At 36.6% G+C, this 19477-nt stretch overlaps 1 protein-coding gene and 1 long non-coding RNA gene across 9 annotated transcripts in view; both read left to right on the top strand.

Moving 5' to 3' along the window:
* Positions 1 to 19477, top strand: part of NCKAP1 (NCK associated protein 1) — a 60358-nt gene that overhangs the window by 38630 nt on the left and 2251 nt on the right. For all 8 annotated transcript variants that reach the window (XM_021532549.4, XM_021532550.4, XM_021532553.4 and 5 more), the window contains 8 exons: positions 275 to 372; positions 5983 to 6076; positions 6662 to 6744; positions 7184 to 7264; positions 10939 to 11032; positions 12552 to 12668; positions 16466 to 16575; positions 19363 to 19452. In XM_021532549.4, coding sequence (XP_021388224.1) covers positions 275 to 372; positions 5983 to 6076; positions 6662 to 6744; positions 7184 to 7264; positions 10939 to 11032; positions 12552 to 12668; positions 16466 to 16575; positions 19363 to 19452 — 767 coding nt within the window. The remainder of the gene's footprint in view (positions 1 to 274; positions 373 to 5982; positions 6077 to 6661; positions 6745 to 7183; positions 7265 to 10938; positions 11033 to 12551; positions 12669 to 16465; positions 16576 to 19362; positions 19453 to 19477) is intronic.
* Positions 4564 to 5705, top strand: LOC146766943 (uncharacterized). The gene is made up of 2 exons (XR_014956800.1): positions 4564 to 5155; positions 5305 to 5705. It is a non-coding gene; the product is annotated as an uncharacterized LOC146766943 (long non-coding RNA).

Raw genomic sequence — 19477 nt, forward strand, 5'->3', positions numbered from 1 at the left:
ACCTTCAGTAGTATTTTAAGTACTTTTTATTCATGCTGCTTGTTGTCTCACTTTTCCTAATTTTGGTCAAAGTAGCATTGCATTTATGCTAAAGAGATGGGTATATTATGTGTTGGTGACTACTGCTTCAGTTGACTACCATACGAATTCTTGTCTTTAAAATCATACTTTGGGGTAAAATATATTTACACTTAAAACACCATGCTAAATACATGATGGGCTGCAAATAAATGAAGATGGAGTATTGGAAGTATAAGTTTCTTTTATTTCTCAGAAATGAGAGCCCTTTCTGAACTTCTGGGACCATATGGCATGAAGTTCTTAAGTGAAAGTCTGATGTGGCACATCTCTTCACAGGTTGCTGAGCTTAAGGTAACCTGGGAAACTGGTGGGTGGGAAGGCAATAGTTTTCTGGTTAAGCTTCCTTTAGGACATTTAATATCTCTGTTTCTCCATGCCATCTTTTTTAAATGACTGCATCAAACAAAGTGACAAAGCGTTGGGTTTTACTCTTCTTTTGTAATAAGTTTGCACAGGTAGTATGTGTTTATCCCACATTCTCCAGCAGTTGAATGTGCAGGACTTTATGCAGACTGTTAATTTCTGTTAGCTACCCTAAGTTAGAAGTCAACTCTCTTTTATTATCAGTGGGAAGAGAAACATATTTCAAGATCTCCAGGTGTTTGTGAAGCCCTTACCTAAGACTGTTGACTCTCCAAACATTGCCGGAAAATCTCAAATTTATCTTAGTAGTCTAGAAGGGCTTATTTCTTAAAGATGTCTGTATGCATCTATTATTTAGCTTACATGGGTGAAAGACTTCAGGTCCTTTTTTCTTTGTTAGTTTTCCTCATTTTTACATGTGTCTTTACATTTGGCTCAACAGTAACCATTTATTATAAATGTCTGTGTTCTGATAAGTAAACCTCACATCTACTGCACTACAAACAAATAATAAAATTGATACTGTGAAAAAAGTTGGAAATGGGGACATGTCAAGGAAGTTAGTTTCACGTATATTCAAAACAGCAAACAGTGGCAGGGGAACCACTTGGTATCTGTGTAACTCCTTCTGGAAAGTAGTTTTAATAAATGTAATATTATATGCTACTTTCTCTGGGTAGTCATACTATTAAAATGTCACTAATTGGCTTGGATATATTTTGTTATGACTCGTTCTTTTAGTGTAATTTCCAGATTTAATTCCAAGTTATTATTAGAGCTCATAATTTTCAGTTTAATTTACCACTGATTAAACAAAGGAATTTTTTGTAACTATTCATGCATGGTGTATTTCTGAAAAGATACCTAAGAGATATAAGGAACTTCCTTTCTTTCTTCAATAACAGTGTATTATCATGCCAGACCTTCAGAAGTGTGTGGTTATAATACATCCTGTGTTACACTTTCAAGGATCTTGTTTTCTTTGCAAACACCTTAATTGCAGTGCTGCTGAAAGGCTGAGATATATGATAAAAAGGTTTGAAACCTTTTATTCACTGTTATAGCTTAAGAAGAGGGGCTGCTTATGCTTTCCAAGCTGGCTTAAGAGCATGCAACACCCCTGACCCGAGTGCCCAGCCTGCCAGGTTAATTGATTCCTGATGCCCATCCCTTATTCCAATTTTTGAGTTAGAGCATGAGGCTTTCCAAGTGAGAATGGTGTGGTTTAACTTCTCACTATGCACAAAGTGGCATCTGTCACATTTTAAGTGAAGCACAAAATCCTTTGGCAAGTGTTGTTTACTGAGGAGTCATCGTATTTATTCAAAATCAGCACAGTTTATGTTGTAGGTGTCTGTATCTTTTTAAAAGCAGCTTTGAATTGAGCCTGAAATCTGTTGTTTTCTGATACTGCTGGGGGTGAGCAGACCATGATGTAGATCCATATGTGCATGACCACATTTTTGGAGGAAAAAAAACAAAGTAGTAAAATGTTCATCTCTTTGGCTGAGATAGTTGGCTTAGCAAGAGAGCCCTAAGAAGCATCTGTGTTTGAGGGAGGAAAGCAACAAGAGGAGAGAGTGGGAATTTATTAAATGTAGGGTTCAACATGCTTGCTTTGCTTCCTGCAAAGTGGGACCAGGTGTCAGTTTTATATCTGAAGTTTAAGATATAAAGATATAAAGAAGGGAAAGATTACCTAATTTAAAACGCTATTTGAACTATATTCCAGCCTTCTCCTTTCAAATCTTAAATTAATATGCTGGTTATTCTTTATGAAGCTGAATACTTGACTGAGTAACAATGTGCATGGGCTATTGCCCTCAGTCTCACATTCTGGAGAGCTTTGAGGGATTTAAATTAAAATGCCAAGTTCTGATACATTGGGTGATTTCAAATTGCCCATTTGATTTCAGCACAAAGCAGTCCTGCTTTAGCTTTCAGCATAGAAGTATGACATACCCATGCACATGTGCACTTTACTCATAGTAATTGCACAGTTTGGGCTGGAAGTGTTGCCTATAATCAAAAGAGAAAAAATCCTTGCAACAGTGTTAAAAATAGTAAAGTAAAAAGCAGAGCTTTATTGGAAATGTCCTGGTGTCCCAGTGGTGATGGGCTTAGCACTGGATTTCTACAATTTGATAAGGTTAATTAATTAGTATATCTCACAGGTATATCCAGTAGGAGATTTGGTTGCCCCAGTAACCCATCTCTGGGTCAGCCCCTTGGAGTTGGTCCAAGGGCTTCTTTGCCCTTCTTGTTATGAGAAGATGTCATAACAAGATGTTATAACTTCTCAGATTCTGATTGGAAAACCAAAAATGGTGTTCTTGTAGGCCCTCTTCCTGACAATAAGCCTAAACAGTATTTTCAGGAATGTATTACGTGGTTAGCTTATTGTCCTAAAATCTAGGGAAAAAGGGTAGGAAAAGTACTGGATCTACAACCATGCATTAGCAATCTCCAAAGCTACATATGTATGGAAAATATATAAAAAGCTTAGGCATCAGAAAGAAGGGGACCTTTAAGATTCTTGGTTAGTTTGCTGCATTTTGTATAGCTTATTTCTTTCCCTGCTTTTCAGTGAAAATAAGAAAGTAGGGAGAGTGGGTGAATTATGGATCATGATCATGATACAGTGCAGTTGTTGGACAGATCTGCTTTGCACAGGCTGCTTATTACAGAGTGAGAGTAAACACAGACCACCATTTATTTAACAGCAGCATCATAGATTTTGTTGTTTTTATTCTCCTCCTTACTCTAAAATTTAATCTGTGTGCTTGCCAGATGCTATGTTTTGCTCCATTCTCAGTGTGGGTTGAAGTGAAGTAAAATAAAGCTATTAAAGCAGCTAGCAAAACTATCAAAGGTTAGATCTTTGTGGATCCTTAGTAGTAGGTTCCTGCACGTATGCCTCTTAGATTTTATGAAAAAATTGTGTTTTAAACTTAGTGGCATACATGTATGTTGAATATTAATTTTTTCTGCTGCCTCCTCTGGAAATTAAGATGGATTGGAATGCATCTACTTGAAAAATAAAGCTATTAATAATCACTTTGGAAGACCACCCCCAATTCAGAATGTCTTTTTTTCTCCCTCTATCCTTTAGTTCTATTTCATGTTGATTTAATCTAGTATACAAAACATTAGTTTTGTCTTCTTTAAACAGAAGGAAAACTACTTCAATGTTCAGAAGAACACAGGCGATCTACATTTTCTTAGCTGTTGATTGTCCTCTACATAAAGATAATCACTTTTCCCTTTCTGAAATAGGATCTTAGCATTGAGGCTGCAAAAATATTTTTATACTAATAAACTACCTATTTTTTTTTTTTTAAGAGAGTTTAAAAATACAGCTTGGCACAGCCTAAGTTCCTTAGTTAGCAAGAAATTTGGATCTGACATTGTAGAGATGTGATTATGCAATCTCTAATTTAAATTTTAATCTGGTAAATATTTGGAAAATGATTTCAGGAAAGTTATTACATGTACTCTAATCTTACAAGTTGCATATCTGAGAGCTGTTAAAAATTAGAAACAGACACATTTTCTTTTCTTTTGGCCAAACTGAAATGAAAGCTACTGCACTTGCATTTAACTGTTTCAGGCTAAGGTGTGGGGACTTGGAGGTGTATGCTTTTGCTTTTTCATTTATAGTGGAAGAAAATTTCAAGTAAACTGCACCAAAGCTTAACAATCTGACTTCTACTTTTGATTCCATTTTTGAGTTTTACCAACATTAAATTTTAGCATAATTAGTGAAAGCAGCAATCCAAAATGATTGACTACTTTGTCAATTTATATTTCTATTGTGTATGTATACTTTTCTTCTAAAAAGCTGAGTGGCATAAAGACCTGTTGTCTGATTTTTATGGAGTTAAATTCCTTTGCTTTAAGATGTGGTAGATATTGCTCAATACAAAAATCATGTTCAAAGGGGTATCTAATTCTCTGCTTTTGGATTCAGAACTTTTGTGTATGGTAGTGTCGTGGTTTGACACGGAAAGATAATTTTTCCCGGAAGGAAGAGGTCAATTTAGATATTGACCAATTGAAAGTAGACACGCCTCTGAGAACACAGAGGGGTTGAAAGCAGAATTCCCAGGGGAACTCGCTCTTTTTGGTTCCGGTCAGCGTGCAGTGCAGACCTTCCCCCCCCCAGCCACGAGCTGGGTGGGGGAGGGGAAGCCCCCATGGCCTGATGGAGGTAACTCCGAAGGGTGGAGGGACTGGAACCGGGCTGGCCCCTGCAGATGGAAGGGTGGAAGAAATCTGGGATGTCTCCATTTCCCCCCCCCAGAGTTCCTCTCCCGAGAGGGAGAGAGAAAGCCGCAAGGAAGGAGGAGCGGGGGGAGCTGCAAGGTGCCCAGTTGTGTGGGAGTTGCTGGATGTCCGGGCATCGAGCCATCCTGGGAGTTCGGACTTTTAACCCTTCCTTGAGAAATGAAAGCTTTGTGAATTTTCCTTTCCCCTCCTCGGTTTGAAAGAGAGGAAGAGGGACACCTTGGACCCTAGGATGGGATGTTGGAAGGAGGAATTCTGGATGGGAGGGGGACAAGGAGTGGCTTTTGGCTGGACTTTTCCGTGTTAGCCACAACCTGAACCAAATCTTCTCCGTCAAGAGGGACTGTGTTTTGGGAGGATGCCAGTGAGTCAAGAGACCTGCTTCAGCTGAGAAAAAGACAAAATTGGAGTGAACAGAGAAAAGGTTAGGGGGTTTGTGGTGGCGCCCCCTTGCCCTGGAAAGGAAAGAGAAGAAGATCTCTGTTCTTGAGCCCTCGGCCCCAGGGGAAAATGGGGGGGACTGTGGTCCCAAACAATGAAAAACTGAACTGTTGTTTTCTCCCCTCTTGCCAGGGCATCCTTGAAAGGAAAAATCCTAAAGGCAGTGACCATCCATGCATTGGTGGTGAGAGCACTGTGCATGGAAAGGAGAAGGGTCACCATGGCAAACTTTTTTCTCCGGGCGGTGCCATGTGTGACATGGAAACACAGGATGGCAGCTGTGTTTCTTGGGGGGTCTGTGGCACAGGAGAGACTCTGTTCCCTCGATGGACTGAGTATCGATTGCTTGGAGGGTGGAAACCTGATTTGGGTCCAGATTGTGTCTCACTGTGGTTTGTTGGAGTTGGGTGGTGGGGGGAGGAATGTTTTGCAAGGTTTTCATTTGGATCTTTGTGTGGTTTTTTTTTCCCCTTCTTTAGTTTTCTCTTTTCTTTAGTAGTGGTAGTTTAATAAAGTTTTTTTCCTGTTATCAAGCTTGGGCCTGCTTTGCTCTATTCTAGATTCCACTTCACAGCATTCAAGGTAGGGATCACATTTTCATGGGGGCACTGGCATTGTGCCAGTGTCAAACCATGACAGGTAGTGACTGATGATAATATTGACATTGTAGTCCTGTTAAGAACACAGTGGATACATCTGTATTCCATGGGGTTAGTTGCTTTTCTGCCAAGTTGAAATGTCCTAAATCAAGCATTTATGCAGTTAACATACTGAAATCTATAGCTGACATGAATCCTTGCTTCTTTATAGAAACTTGTGGTGGAGAATGTTGAAGTTCTAACACAAATGAGGACCAGCTTTGACAAGCCAGACCAGATGGCAGCACTCTTTAAAAGATTATCATGTGAGTCTCTAACAAGATCCTACTAAAGATACAGAGTAATTTTTTATATTTGTCTTTGTAAAGAAAATGGGAAAAATTAATTTCCCCTTTATATCCATAAGCAGCAAAATGTACATGAGCTCATATAAACTGATGCATCAATTTGAACTTTCCCAGTCTTCTCATGTACAAAGTGAGATTTCAGTGTTATTTAGTGCACAGGCAATATATTAGTGATGAATTTTGAGATAATTTAATGGATCATAATACCTAGCTGTAGCAGCAGTAACATGGAAGCCTGTTACACAGCTTTAGAATGTGAAACAAAAAGTAATTACAATAAAGAGACATCTTTGTCCTCAGGAAAGCACCAGGACTGTCAGTTGTGTATACTAGGTTTCATTCCAGGAAGTGGTAAATGTGATAGTCTTCTACTGAAAATCCCATTGTGGATTCAGCTACAAAAACGTGATTATTTTAGCTTTTTAAAGGAATGGCTTCGTTTCAGTACCTTATTGTTTTCAATATTTTGTTAAATATTTTGTTTCTCCTATTGAAGAATTGAGCTTGTAAACATCAACACTTTGTTCATTGTTCTCTTTTCAGCTGTTGACAGTGTTTTGAAGAGAATGACAATTATTGGTGTTATCTTGTCTTTTCGGTCATTGGCGCAGGAAGCACTTAGAGATGTAAGAAAGAACTGAATATGTTCTGAATCATTTTCATTGTATTTAACTTAATGGAATGATAGGATATTTGAAGCTTAACAGTTCAGGAATGCTATCTCTTAAAAGGTTGATGATGTGGGTAAAATGGTAATACTCAGTTGTAACTGAGCTTTGAATTGCAATTTGGGGTGAGGGAATCTATTTTTTGAGTACTGTTCAGAAAACTTAAAACATCAAATTTAGTTTAGATCACACATTCTGTGTTCACTCATTTTAAATGCTTTTATTTCTTTTCTTTATTGCAAAAAATTATTAGGCTTTAATATTTGAAATCTACAAACAAACACAAATGTATAAAATGCATTAAAAAAGAAAATAAGCTCAGTAAAATAATGGTGTCTAACAGATAATTAACATGGGAAGCAATTTTTCTCATTTTCTACATATTTGTGTCTCTTAGGTCTTATCCTACCACATTCCTTTCCTTGTAAGTTCCATTGAGGACTTCAAAGATCACATTCCAAGAGAGACTGACATGAAGGTACTGTTTGGCTGAAAGGGTGGTAGAGTAGTTTGGGAGTTTACTGAAAATATGTAAGTAACAAGACTTTAATGTTTCGTGTTGAACATCCAGACACAAAACCCCCCCTTTTTCTTTCTTTTTTTTCATTTCCCCACCCCCCCAAGAGCTTAGAAAATGTGAATCTGCAGCTTCCAAATGATCTGGGGAAAAAAATTGCAACCAACTGATAAAATAAGCACAAGTCTCTGTCTGCCTGGGATCACATTTGAGAACTTTGATAGACTTAAGAATAAGATTTATCAAGTGTTAAAACATGACAAGGGGAAGAATGCTGAGCTGCTTCACACTGTGAGCAGTACAACTGGTGAAACAAAATACTTCAAAGACTCTGTGTATGTGGTTGGAGCTCTGTGCATGTAATAGTGACGAGTCTGATTTTGACCTTAAATTGAAATTTGTTGTCAACCCACTGTATGAAATGCTTGAGAAAAAAAAAGTTAGCAGCTTAAATAAGGTACATTTCTTCTGAATGAGAGAGGGTGTCCATCCAAAAACCCTTATTGGCACTTCACATGGCTTCTGGACATGTATGCACAGTAGCTGAAGTCTAGCAGGATTTTTAATTTCTTATTGCAGCTTGGAGTCTGTGAAGGATTTCAGCTGCTTAATAGTATTGCAATACTTTGATTTGCAGAGAATGTGCACTGAGATATACAATGTACATATTTTTAATTTTGCCAGAAACAACTTTTAGCAATCTGCTCTTGAGCAAAGCATGGTTTTTAAGGGCCAGAATATGTTGTTATCCCTGAACTTGAATTTCACATTTTGCCGTTAACTCTTGGGGAAAGTAACTAAATACTCTATGTATGAAAATTAATTAAATAACATAGACATCCTCTTCCTTTTAAAAGTTCAGAGTCCATCATTGTGAGCTTCATGATTTTAGAAGACACAGTTGAACAGTTACATTCTGGCTCATTTTCAGTTAAAATTACTGAAATTTTACATGTGTGTTATTTCATTCCAAAATATAATCCCAGGCTCTTTGAAACTTGCAATGTTGATAAACCAGCCATGATTGTCTGATGTCCCAGAAAACATTGAGACTCATACCACAGCAGAGAAATTCTTTGGAAATGCTATGGAAAATTAACTTCAAATGTACAAGCTCATGATAAAAATCGTATCAAAATGATCCAAGCTGTCTTGGCATGTCTCAAAAAAACTCTTAAAATTCCCACCTGTAGTTGTGGAGAAAATCATTGATCATCAGAGCATCATGATTGAACTTGATATACATGATTGAACTTGAGGAATCAGCATCCAGAAGAGATGGGAAGTTCACTGCTTACTTTGCTTGACCTTTTCAGAAAATATCTTACACCCTCTGGTATCAAAGAAGTGCTGAAAAGTAAAGTGGGATAAAGGCTGCAGCAATAATCATTGAAGACAGTATTTTACTATTAATGGTTTTGAGTTGATGATAACAGTAGTGGATCTCCAAGGACATCACTGAATTCCTTAGTATCAGCAGATACAACAAAGTGTAGTAATTGCTGCTTCTTTTCTGGAAATCAGCAGGGTAATTTACAATCAATCATTGCATGGAAAAAAAAGCTATATACTGCAAAATAAAACCCTGCTGAGGACTGCTGCCTAGCTCTTGCCACATAGCACTACCTAGTTGCCCTCTGCTTCACATAATATTTGGCTGTAGGCCTTCTCTGTCTCTGCTGTAGTTCTCCTGTGATTCTTGAATATACCTCTTTTGTGTGTTGGTATGCAATTGTTTTTCTTCAGTTGGAAGTGTCTGAAATAAATTCTGACCACTGTGGGTGTACTCCACTGTGCTGGTTGCACATGATACCAACCACAGATGTCATGTCGTCTGGTGTGACATGATGCCAGGTAGACTTGTTGGAGAGTTCAGGCCTTGACTGGATAATGTTGGAGGACTGTGCATGGAGAAGCCAGACCTGAGTAATCTTGTCCATAGTGCCTGTTGGGAACACTGGAAACCCTTGACATGTGCTCCCCCACAACTCTGCCAGAGCTTTGTCTTAGAAACATCTTATTGGAGAACCTAGGAATGCTCTGTGAGCCTGCTAACAATTAAACCCTGGGGACAATTAGCAGCTCACTGTCTGAGCTTTCTCCTGGCCCTGTCACACACAGCTGGGACAGTAGGACAAACTTTTTTTTTTTTTCTGAAAAGCATGTTAAGAGACAGATCTTTACAGGGTTTTGTACAATGGATTGCAGCAGTTGCCCTATTGGGCATATTTTAGGATTTAATAACATACTAATTTCCTATGTGCTGAATTTACTAACCAAAATATAAATAGTTTTAAAGCTGTTGATTAAATTAATACTTGTTTTGAAATATTATCTTTATTTTACTATTCCCAAAACATATGATTTGGGGTGACTGTCAAAATGGTGATCTCTTCTCCTTTGATTTGGATGTTTTTAATATTAAATTCTTGAGCTGTCTATACAAGCCTTCAGAAACAGGCTTACATTTGTTACATTGTGCATGTAGTGACAGGACAAGGGGGAATGGCTTTAAGATAACAGAGAGTGGGTTAAGAATAAATATTAGGAAAAAATTGACTGAGAGGGTGGGAGGCTCTGGCAAAGGTTGCCTGGAGAATCTGTGCCTGCCCCATCCCTGTTCAAGGCCAGGATGAGCAGGGCTTGGAGCAACCTAGGCTAGTGGAAAGTCCCTTCTAATGTTAGCCATTTTGGGATTCTATGATTCTTTTGAGCCTGTTGGCTGTGGACCACACCCTGTCCATATGCTCTAATTTTTTTCATGTAGGACTGTGCAAACAGCATTGTATGCTTTTCATACCAAAGCCTGCCCTCCTCAGGCTGGAGCACACAAGGATAGTCTGCACAATTTTCACTACATGGAGCTGCTCAACTATACATGAGAATTTATGGGGAAAGTGTAAAACTTCCCAAATACTATTGGCAGTAAGACATTGCTGGTGTTTCCTGTATTCATTTGTATTTGGTGGAGACCTGCTTTTGCAGAGAGACTTCTGAACTATGATTTCAGAAACTTAGTTGGAATAGTAAATGGAAAGAGAAAACAACAGTGTTGCAGTCTTGTTAATGGTAAGAAAAGAGACATCCTGGGATGGATTAGGAAATTGAATACATTTCAAAATGTTCTTAGTTTTTCCAAGTGCTGTGGCCACTTAGACTCTGATTTTTGGTGCCTGGAGTCAACGAACACTGAATCTGTCTAACGTTGGCATCTTGTAAGATTTTTCCATAACTCTATTTCACCAGATTGTGACTTTTGGTTTTGTTTAAAAATGCTGTATTTGTAGATGTTGGCTGATACTTTAGATCTGGTAGAGAAAAGATGCCAATTTCTTTTGAACGTTAAAGAAAGATGTAGAAAGAGCTAATTGGAAGTGAGGGTGTTCTTTGGAGGTAATGTGGGAAAATATATTAATTTTGTTTGGCTTGACACAACAAAATTACCATCTGTTACACAAAATACAGATACAGCTGCTCAGTGGAGGTTAGAAACAAAAAATACAGTCTCTGTCTAATATGTGCCAAATCTCTGAAATTCCTTAGTGCCTCAAACTTGTTTTAAGCATGACAGCAACAACCGTGCTTTGTCATCTTGACATGAAAGCATTCAGTGTTGTCTTTCTTCTGCTCCTCAGGTGGCAATGAATGTATATGAACTGTCATCAGCTGCTGGATTGCCTTGTGAGATTGATCCTGCCTTGGTTGTAGCACTGTCTTCCCAAAAATCAGGTAAGTTTCAACTTCAAAAATATAAATGTTAAAAAGAGAAAGAAGTGTTTAAAGTGCTAGGAGAAACCTCCATTGTATTCCTTCAATAAACTTCATAAATGGCATAGGAGGATGAGTTACTCGTGCCTGCTATTTATTGGTGTTATCTTGAGAATCTTTTCAAATATGCATGAATGGATGTGCTGACCTAGAAAAGGATATGAGGTAGATGTAGAAGGAATTTAATGGTGAACACTGCTATAATTTAACAATGATGACAATAAGAGTGTCCCATGAACAACTTGGTAATTTCTGTTGCACATATATGTGACAAATCGTCAGCTAAGTAAGCATTAGGAACTGAATGCAGCTCATGAATTTCACAATACTTTGTTGCCAGTGTCCTGTAAGTGTTAACATGACATTTACAAGGGAAAACATAAAATAAACATGTTAGAGAATTAACATATATCATGCTTCCTCTTTGTTGCTTTAAAGCACTGCTGGCTAAGCCTTTCAGTTTTGTTTACTCTGGCATGTTCAAAGACATGAACTAAAACTCCTAAGTGCTTTTTGATGGTCTTAAGCTTTTTTTCCTATCTTCCTTACTGAGCATTTCATTACTTTTTTTCTCCCTGTATGTTCTGGATAGTTGATGTTAGAATGAGACCATGAATATTTTAAATATTGTTTTTTCTTACTTCAGTTGTAGTTATTTTGAGAGGGGAAAATCCAATTCAATATTTGAATTTAAGTCACAAGCACAACTTCTTTGTGCACTTAGAAAAAAAGCAACCCAAAGTTTATTTGTTCTGTCTACATTGTATGTAGAAGTACATACAGAAGTATATTTTTGTTAGGTATCTGGTATCTAAAATGGCATTTAAAATGGATTATTTTCATTGTGGTACAGCTATGAAATGTTTAGGTCAACAAATAGAATTTTTGTATATTCTCATAATGGTTTATAATCTTGTATTTTGATTGTTACCTTTGGAGTTGAAATATTTTGGTTTTTTTTCAGTTTTCATAGAGATAAATTCTGCGTGTCAGTAATTGTTGACTTTTTTAAAAGTAATCTTAGGTTAATGTGTGATGATGCTGCTATTTTTGTAATCACAAAGTTCTAGTGTGAATTGACATGAGTGAACCATCACCTTCTGCTCTTTTGCCAATGGGAGATGCAAGAGAAGCTCTTCTTACCTTAGAGCAATAACTGGATTTATACCAACATGAAAAAATTACTATTCTGCTCATCATATTCAAGACTTAGTAACTAAATTATGAGGAGTAATTGCATGGCAGTGGCTTCTTTTTGTTCTCTTGTGTAACAGGCTGGACATTTTGCAGCTCTACTCTGTTTGTTTTGGCAAGACTGATATTAATATTCCTCTTTTCATAATGCAAACATTGACTTTTTTGGATTTTGCTTTAAATTTCAATTTGGTCAAACATTTTATATTCTACTCTACCTGCAGCTGAAAGGAAATATTTCAAGATTACTTCTTTAACTAAAGAACTTTATTATTTTTGTTTTTAGAAAACATTAGTCCAGAAGAAGAATATAAAATTGCTTGCCTTCTAATGGTCTTCGTGGCTGTCTCCTTGCCCACTTTGGCTAGCAATGTGATGTCTCAGTATAGCCCTGCCATCGAAGGTAATGTAGAGTCAGATCAGTATTTGCTGGGAATGCTGTCTTCACAATAGTTCTGGTACTGTCTTAGATACATTCACCTTTAATACTTAATTATATTTTATAGTGAACAAATTTTAAAATCAGCCTTAATTCAGGCAAGTTCTTCTGAAGGTACTTTAAAAAGCATTTACTTGACTCTTGTCTGAGATGACTTTCTATGAAAAATTAGTTTGCTACTTGAAATTTTCAGAACAGTTCAGACACTGCAGGGGGCAATCTTGTCCTGATGTGGAATCATTTGAGCACACATTCTGGATTAATGAATGTGACACTTACTATTTAATATAATATATTCAAGTAAGTATTAATGTTTTAGTAATCTTTACATTGGCCTTGGGTCAATCATGCAAGGTATCCTTTTTATATTTAATATGCTGTTCATATTGCCAAGCATAAAGTTTTGGAAACAGAATCTGGAAGGTGTAAGTGGTGAACAGAATTATTTTCTACACAATAGTTCAACTTTCTTATTTAAAAAAATAATCTTTGGCTCAACAAAATTTGTTGCATGTAATCTAGAGTTTTCTTCCTCTTTTTAAGTTGAAGACAGACAGTACTGTTCAAACACATGCAAAAGTCACCTTTTGGCTGTTCAGGCTATTTTCTTTGTGTAACATGACTCATATTAAAGACCATACTTATACTGCTTCCATTCACTGGGATGCATGTTTTCTCTAATTAATTTTTAAACTTGCATTTTTTTTTTTAATTTGCTCAAAATTGTAACTCACAAAGTAAGTGTAAACTGGCTTCTAAATATTTCAAGTACTAGGAAAATACCAAAAATTTAAAAGTCTTTCTGTATCACTTAATGTAGCATGGAAATAATGTTCTTTTACAGACCCAAGATTGTTGCTTTACATGGCCTTTTCTTCAGTTTTGAATTATTAGGGATCTGTTGACTGCAGTTTCATTTTAAAACAGATGGCATAGACTTCCAGTTGTGGAAAATGTTGGATAAATCTGATATATGAGTAGAACTTGAATACTGATTTGAAAATTAAAGAATTTTTTAGTCAAGCACTTTTTCTGATGAATGGGGAGAACAATCTGTAACCTACAGAGTTGTTTCCTGTTATTTGTGCTCTCCTAGTGTTTCTATTGCTCTTTGCAAGCTTTTTACATATCACAATACTTGAGAAAAAATCTTGGAATAAAGGTGAGAGTGGGGAATATCTAATATGATTGGTGAGTTGCAAGGGTAGAAACTTCCTTGTTTGAAGTCAAGTTGATTGTCTTTACTCATTCCAATTGAACTTGTTTATGTGTGTGTAAGATCACTTCTCTTAAAAATTACCCATAGTTTTGTAAAAGAAATCCTCTGGAAGCACTTCCTGCTACCAGTTTCTCCTTCAAAGGATCTTACCAACTCTAGAGTCTCAAAACCTGTATGGCTTGCCCTAGGGGGCAGTACTAAAAGTTTTGCTGGTGTTTATATTTTCAATTTATTCCTCTGCAAATTAATTGCTAAGAATATGTCAGGCTAGCTGGAGGTTCTCCAGCAGGTTAAAGTTCAGGTAGGTTTGTCTTCCTAAAACTTCTTGTCTTCCTGGGACCCTTTTAGTCATCATGTTTTTAGCAGGCTGAAACAACTGATAATTCTACTGTTGAAGATGAGCAGATAATCTTCTGCCTGTTTTATATTATGTAGCTTAAATATTCCAGTTTATGTGGTTTAATTTACATTAAATAACTCTTAAGATGAAGTCAGGCAAAGCCTTGTTTCAAAGTGAGCTCTTAAAGTGCAGTTAATAGATGACATAAAACTGTGACTGGAGAGAAGTTATATCTTGCACTCAAATAAGCCCATATTAGGAGTTGCTACTGCTTCTGTGAGACATGGCCTGTGCATTACATATTTTTTTACTGAGTGGGCTCTTCTATTGAGAGGAAGATCTAGCAAAAGGTATACATAAAATATGTTCCCTCTACAAAAATAACTGAACAAACAGAATAGACTTTGTGATTCCTGCCTTTCTTGCATAATACTGTGTTCTACCCTTATTGTAGAACATCTGGCTTGAAACACTTAATATAAATGGTATTTCCAGAATGTGGACTTAATAAATTCTGATTTATGAAGTAAATTCCCTGGACAAATCTTGAATTAATCCATTAACGAGTCACAGATTTGAAGGAGTTTCAGCTTTCTAATCTGGCAAGACATATCTCCCAAATACAGACTGTGCTTGGACAGCTGTAGCAATATCTGTATTCCCTCTGCCTGCTTCAAGATCAAGTCTGTTTCTTCCACAAGTTCCAGATAAAGGCTCAAAGTCTATAACAGACCTTTACTTTTGTTTCCAGTACAGAATCTGAGCTGCTAGTCAAATACCAGGCTAGAAGTCTAATTAGTCAACTAGAGGGTGATAGATACTAGTATGCAGGAGCCCTTTTCTAAATACTTGAGACCTGTTGTGAGTTGGAAGACTACAGTTCTTTTGCTGAATTCCCTTGTTGATACTTTTTCTACAGCCTGAGGCATAAAAATGAAGTCTCTTGAATAAAATGAGCCTCTTCAAAGACAAACACATCTTTGAATCAGAATTAAGCAGAACAGATTCTCTTGACTGATGTTCATGTAAAAATAGGAGACAAAGTTGGAGTATCAAATCTGGGGGCCCTGCTGAAGGAGATCCACAGGGATCTTCATTGGGACTTATTAGTCAGCATATTCACAGACCATCTGTTTGGGGGGCTGAAGAGTGAGGTGAGAAAATCTGTATATCATCTGAAGTTGTTGAGGGTATTAAAGGAGTGAAGAGGTGCAGAGAGGTATGATACTGAGTAAACTGGGCAATAAAATGACAGCTAAAAGTAATTTTAGGTAAAAATAGTAATATGAATGGAGAAAAAAATTGATTTTTCTCATGTGGAGTGACAGGGTCCAGCTGACCTCACTATTCAAGCATGAACATGGAGTTATGGTAAATTAGTGAAAAGATGAGCTCATTGCTCAACAATGGTCAAAAAATAAGAATCCGCATGCTTGAGTTCTTGTTAACTCCTTCAAAGACCACCTCCATTTCATATGCCCACACATGCCTAAGATACTTGTCCAAAGTGTATATTAATTTTATATTAAGGTGGTATATTTGGCTTAATTTGTCTGGAATAAATACCAAGTTTACTGAGTTCTGCTCTCTGTAAAAACTGGTGTCATTTAACCACTTTCCAAGGCTCTGAAGCCTGGGCGAATTTTAGGCAAGATGTTATATAGGAAAGTTAGCAATGGAACACCTTTGTTCTTGAGTACTTGTAGATCTCTTTGAGTGATACTGTCTGGGCATGAGATGTTGATTTACATAGATGGGGAAAGAAATAGCTTGTAAAAATCCTGTCTTTTTGGCCTAGTCAAATGTTAACACACTTAAGTTTTGTAGAAACCAAATAAAATTCCAATATATTACTAATTTCTAAAAGTCCCAGGTTGTTTCTCAGGTTGTTGTGACCATTAGGAATTGGAAGGCAGAGCTGTACATGTGGTGACTTTCCTGATAGCAAGTGCAGTGTGGAAGGGTTCCTTGCTCCCATTATGTAAGATGCTAAAAGTCCTTCTTTTATTGTCACAAGTCTCTTTAGTATTTGGTGATATTTTGCAATTTTCGAAAAATGTGGAAGGATTCCTTGCTCCCATTATGTAACATGCTAAAAGTCCTTTTATTGTCACAATTCTCTTTAGTATTTGGTGATATTTTCCAAAGAATGCTGTCTTTTCCAATTTGGTGCTGAGATGATTTGAGTATGTTTTTCTTTAGGGCATTGCAACAACATTCACTGCTTGGCAAAAGCTATCAATCAGATTGCTGCAGCTTTATTCACCATCCACAAGGGAAGCATTGAAGATCGTCTCAAAGAATTTTTGGCTGTATGTATAACTTTATTCCTACTTGTTAAAATGTACAGTTGATTTGGGGTGCAATGTGATTGTGTTCATAGAAATCTGCCTTTGGTGCACAAGACAGAAGAATGTTTTCTATATGTTTCTGTATACAAGCCTGTACATAGGTTAAATTTTGCAGTAGTTCTTTATAAACACTCATATGTGATGTTGGAAAATTAAAGGAGCAAATCAGTGCAAGTGTCATAATTTTTTCCAGAACAATCTTTAGTATTTTAGCTTGTGCCATTTCTCACATTGTGTGGCACATGACTGGGAAGAAAAATGTGCAATGCAAATAAAATCAAAATTCTGTGTATTTTCCCATGATGTGGTAGATACTTTAATTAGTTACCTGCTTTGAAAAAGTAGGATAAACTTCAGACTGCCTTTTGTGTTGTATTTTTTGACATGCTTGCCCTTCTTAAACATGAACAGCCAAGTAGCAGCGTGTTACAGGGGTAATTGGGAAGAGGAAATTTTTTATGCCTCAGAGTAGATTGAAGATGAAAGCTGCTGAAATCTTTAGTGATGCTTAGGAAAAAAATCAGAAGTTTTTAGGTCATAGTGGCATATTTTAGATACATTTTGGTGTGCTGTTTGAGTAGAAATAATTTTTTTTTAATGGCTCTTAATTAGCCAGTACTTAATGGAAATGAAAGGCTAAAACAGCAGCATCACTTTAATTAAAAAAAAATTACTATTGATTTTGAGTGGTTTTTGATTTTTCTGTTTGGCATAAAATGTGTGGAAAAAGCCCCTCCCTCTTTATTTTAGGTAACTTTCTGTAACTAGAAGTTCACAGAAACATTTTTTTTTCCCTAAAAGAATCTTTCACTTGTGGAAATTCATTGCATTTTGTAAAACAGAAAACCGTATGGCCATTCACCTTGTCTAATGCAACTGCTGGATGTAAAACATGAAAGAGAAATGGTTGTATCAAGTTGCATACATTTGACAAGTGAAGAAAACCAGTATAGTTTCATGTGATAAAAACACTTTTGGTATGAGGTTTGCATTCTTTCAGTGTTTATAGACTGTTTTCAGACCACTGCTTTTACTGCACAGGCTATGACTTGATGGTTCAGATATTTTGTTAATCTTTCTTTTTTAACACTTACTGTTAATCTGAAAGAAAAACATTTTTCTTGAGAAGAAAATTACTGCTGAAGATGATCTGCTTTCCTGTCCAAGTTAATTAAATATGAGGAAAAAAACTTAGGAGGTTCTTTGATGCTGATGAGTATGTACTATGTATGTTTTGAAGTATACATAGTGACTTCATATTAAAAATTGATACATGACAGCTTTTTCAAGAAGACTCTTGAGAAAAATCTATTTTTAAAGTTAATGTTTTAATATAAAATCCTTTTCTGGTAAATATGTGGTTTAGGCATGTTGCCATTGTTTGGCATAAGGGCCAAAATTATGATGGTACATCTGAAAGTTGGAAGGGGTTTTTTCAAATTTCTGTAAGTCATAAAAACATGGTGTATCAAGGCATCTACAAATTAAGTATTTTACTATATTCTGTTATCCTGAGCTTGTAAATACCTAAGTACATGTTAGAGGGTTCTAGAATATCTTCTGAAACTAGGATAATGAGGTTGTTTATGGCAATGCCTTTTTCAACTTAAAGATGATATTGGCATGGAAGGTAATGTAAAAGTAGATCTTCATTGGAGCTCCAGGGGCAGTTATGGAAGAACGTCCACAAAAGCCTACCCACATGGGGTGAATACAGTTTTTATAAGTTTAGCAAATTAGCATAATTGACAAAAAGCATCAGTTAGGAGGACAACTGGTTATGGGAGCCCTCCCCTTGGTACTAGCTGTCCTTTGTTCATGAAAATGTGTCTCAAAGAGTTGTTCTCAACCCTGATAGCCAGGAAGAACCATTGCAGCTCAGGGACCTTGTGCCCTCCAGGGCTTGGGGCTCTGGAAGATGTTTTGTCTTTCTGCCTGGGGAAAGGGCATGGAAGAGTACTAGGAAAACTAGCTGGAATACAATAATAGTCTACAAAGTTCCACATATATGTGTAAAGAATACAGAGAATACATAAGAGGAAAAAAAGACAAAAATCAATAGGCATCATTCCCCCCTTTTTAGAGACTAACAAGATTCTACCTTGCCTAGTATCTGCTCCATACTTAGTCATACCACAGGTTTACACAACCAGCTTATCCCACTGGATAACATACAGATACTGTAACTAACTATAACTACAGCTACTATGAATATTTGTCATCCAGGCTGAGTTTGGTCACTATGAAGTGAGTGTATACTCAAGGTATATTGATAAAATATTATTAATTGGCAGTTAAGATGACCTTTCTTCAAAACTTCTTCTATTGCAAAATGGGTAAAATTTTCAAAAAATAAAAACTTTTATTACTTTAAACCTTAGAAAAATTATTAAGTTGAAATGTATATTGGGAAGGACAGAGGTAAGATCTTGATCCCCTGGGAGTTCTGTCACTGAGTTCAGGAGACATCATAATTGTCAACCAATGATTACAACAAGAAGTTCTCTGCAATAGATTAATTTACTTTTTATATTAACATAACATGTGTCATTTATTAAAAACTACTAGGAATAAGCCACTATGGCACATTGAGACTAAAGCCCAGTGATGGTTCATGTGCTCAGGATTACTTGCTCTCCTTTGTCATTATTAGTACAATGCAGAGTCCATTGGCTTTGTGTAGCAAAATAGCAGAAGCTCATCTATGATTTGTTTTACTTATTGCTTTGAAATACTCATTTTATATAGCTTGCATCATCCAGTCTACTGAAGATTGGCCAGGAGACAGACAAAACTACTACAAGAAACCGAGAATCAGTTTACCTACTACTAGACATGGTGAGCATTTGTGTGTTTCATTTGT

This window comes from Lonchura striata, chromosome 7 (genome assembly GCF_050655825.1).
Source record: "Lonchura striata isolate lonStrDom1 chromosome 7, ASM5065582v1, whole genome shotgun sequence".
Classification (NCBI taxonomy): Eukaryota; Metazoa; Chordata; class Aves; order Passeriformes; family Estrildidae; genus Lonchura; species Lonchura striata.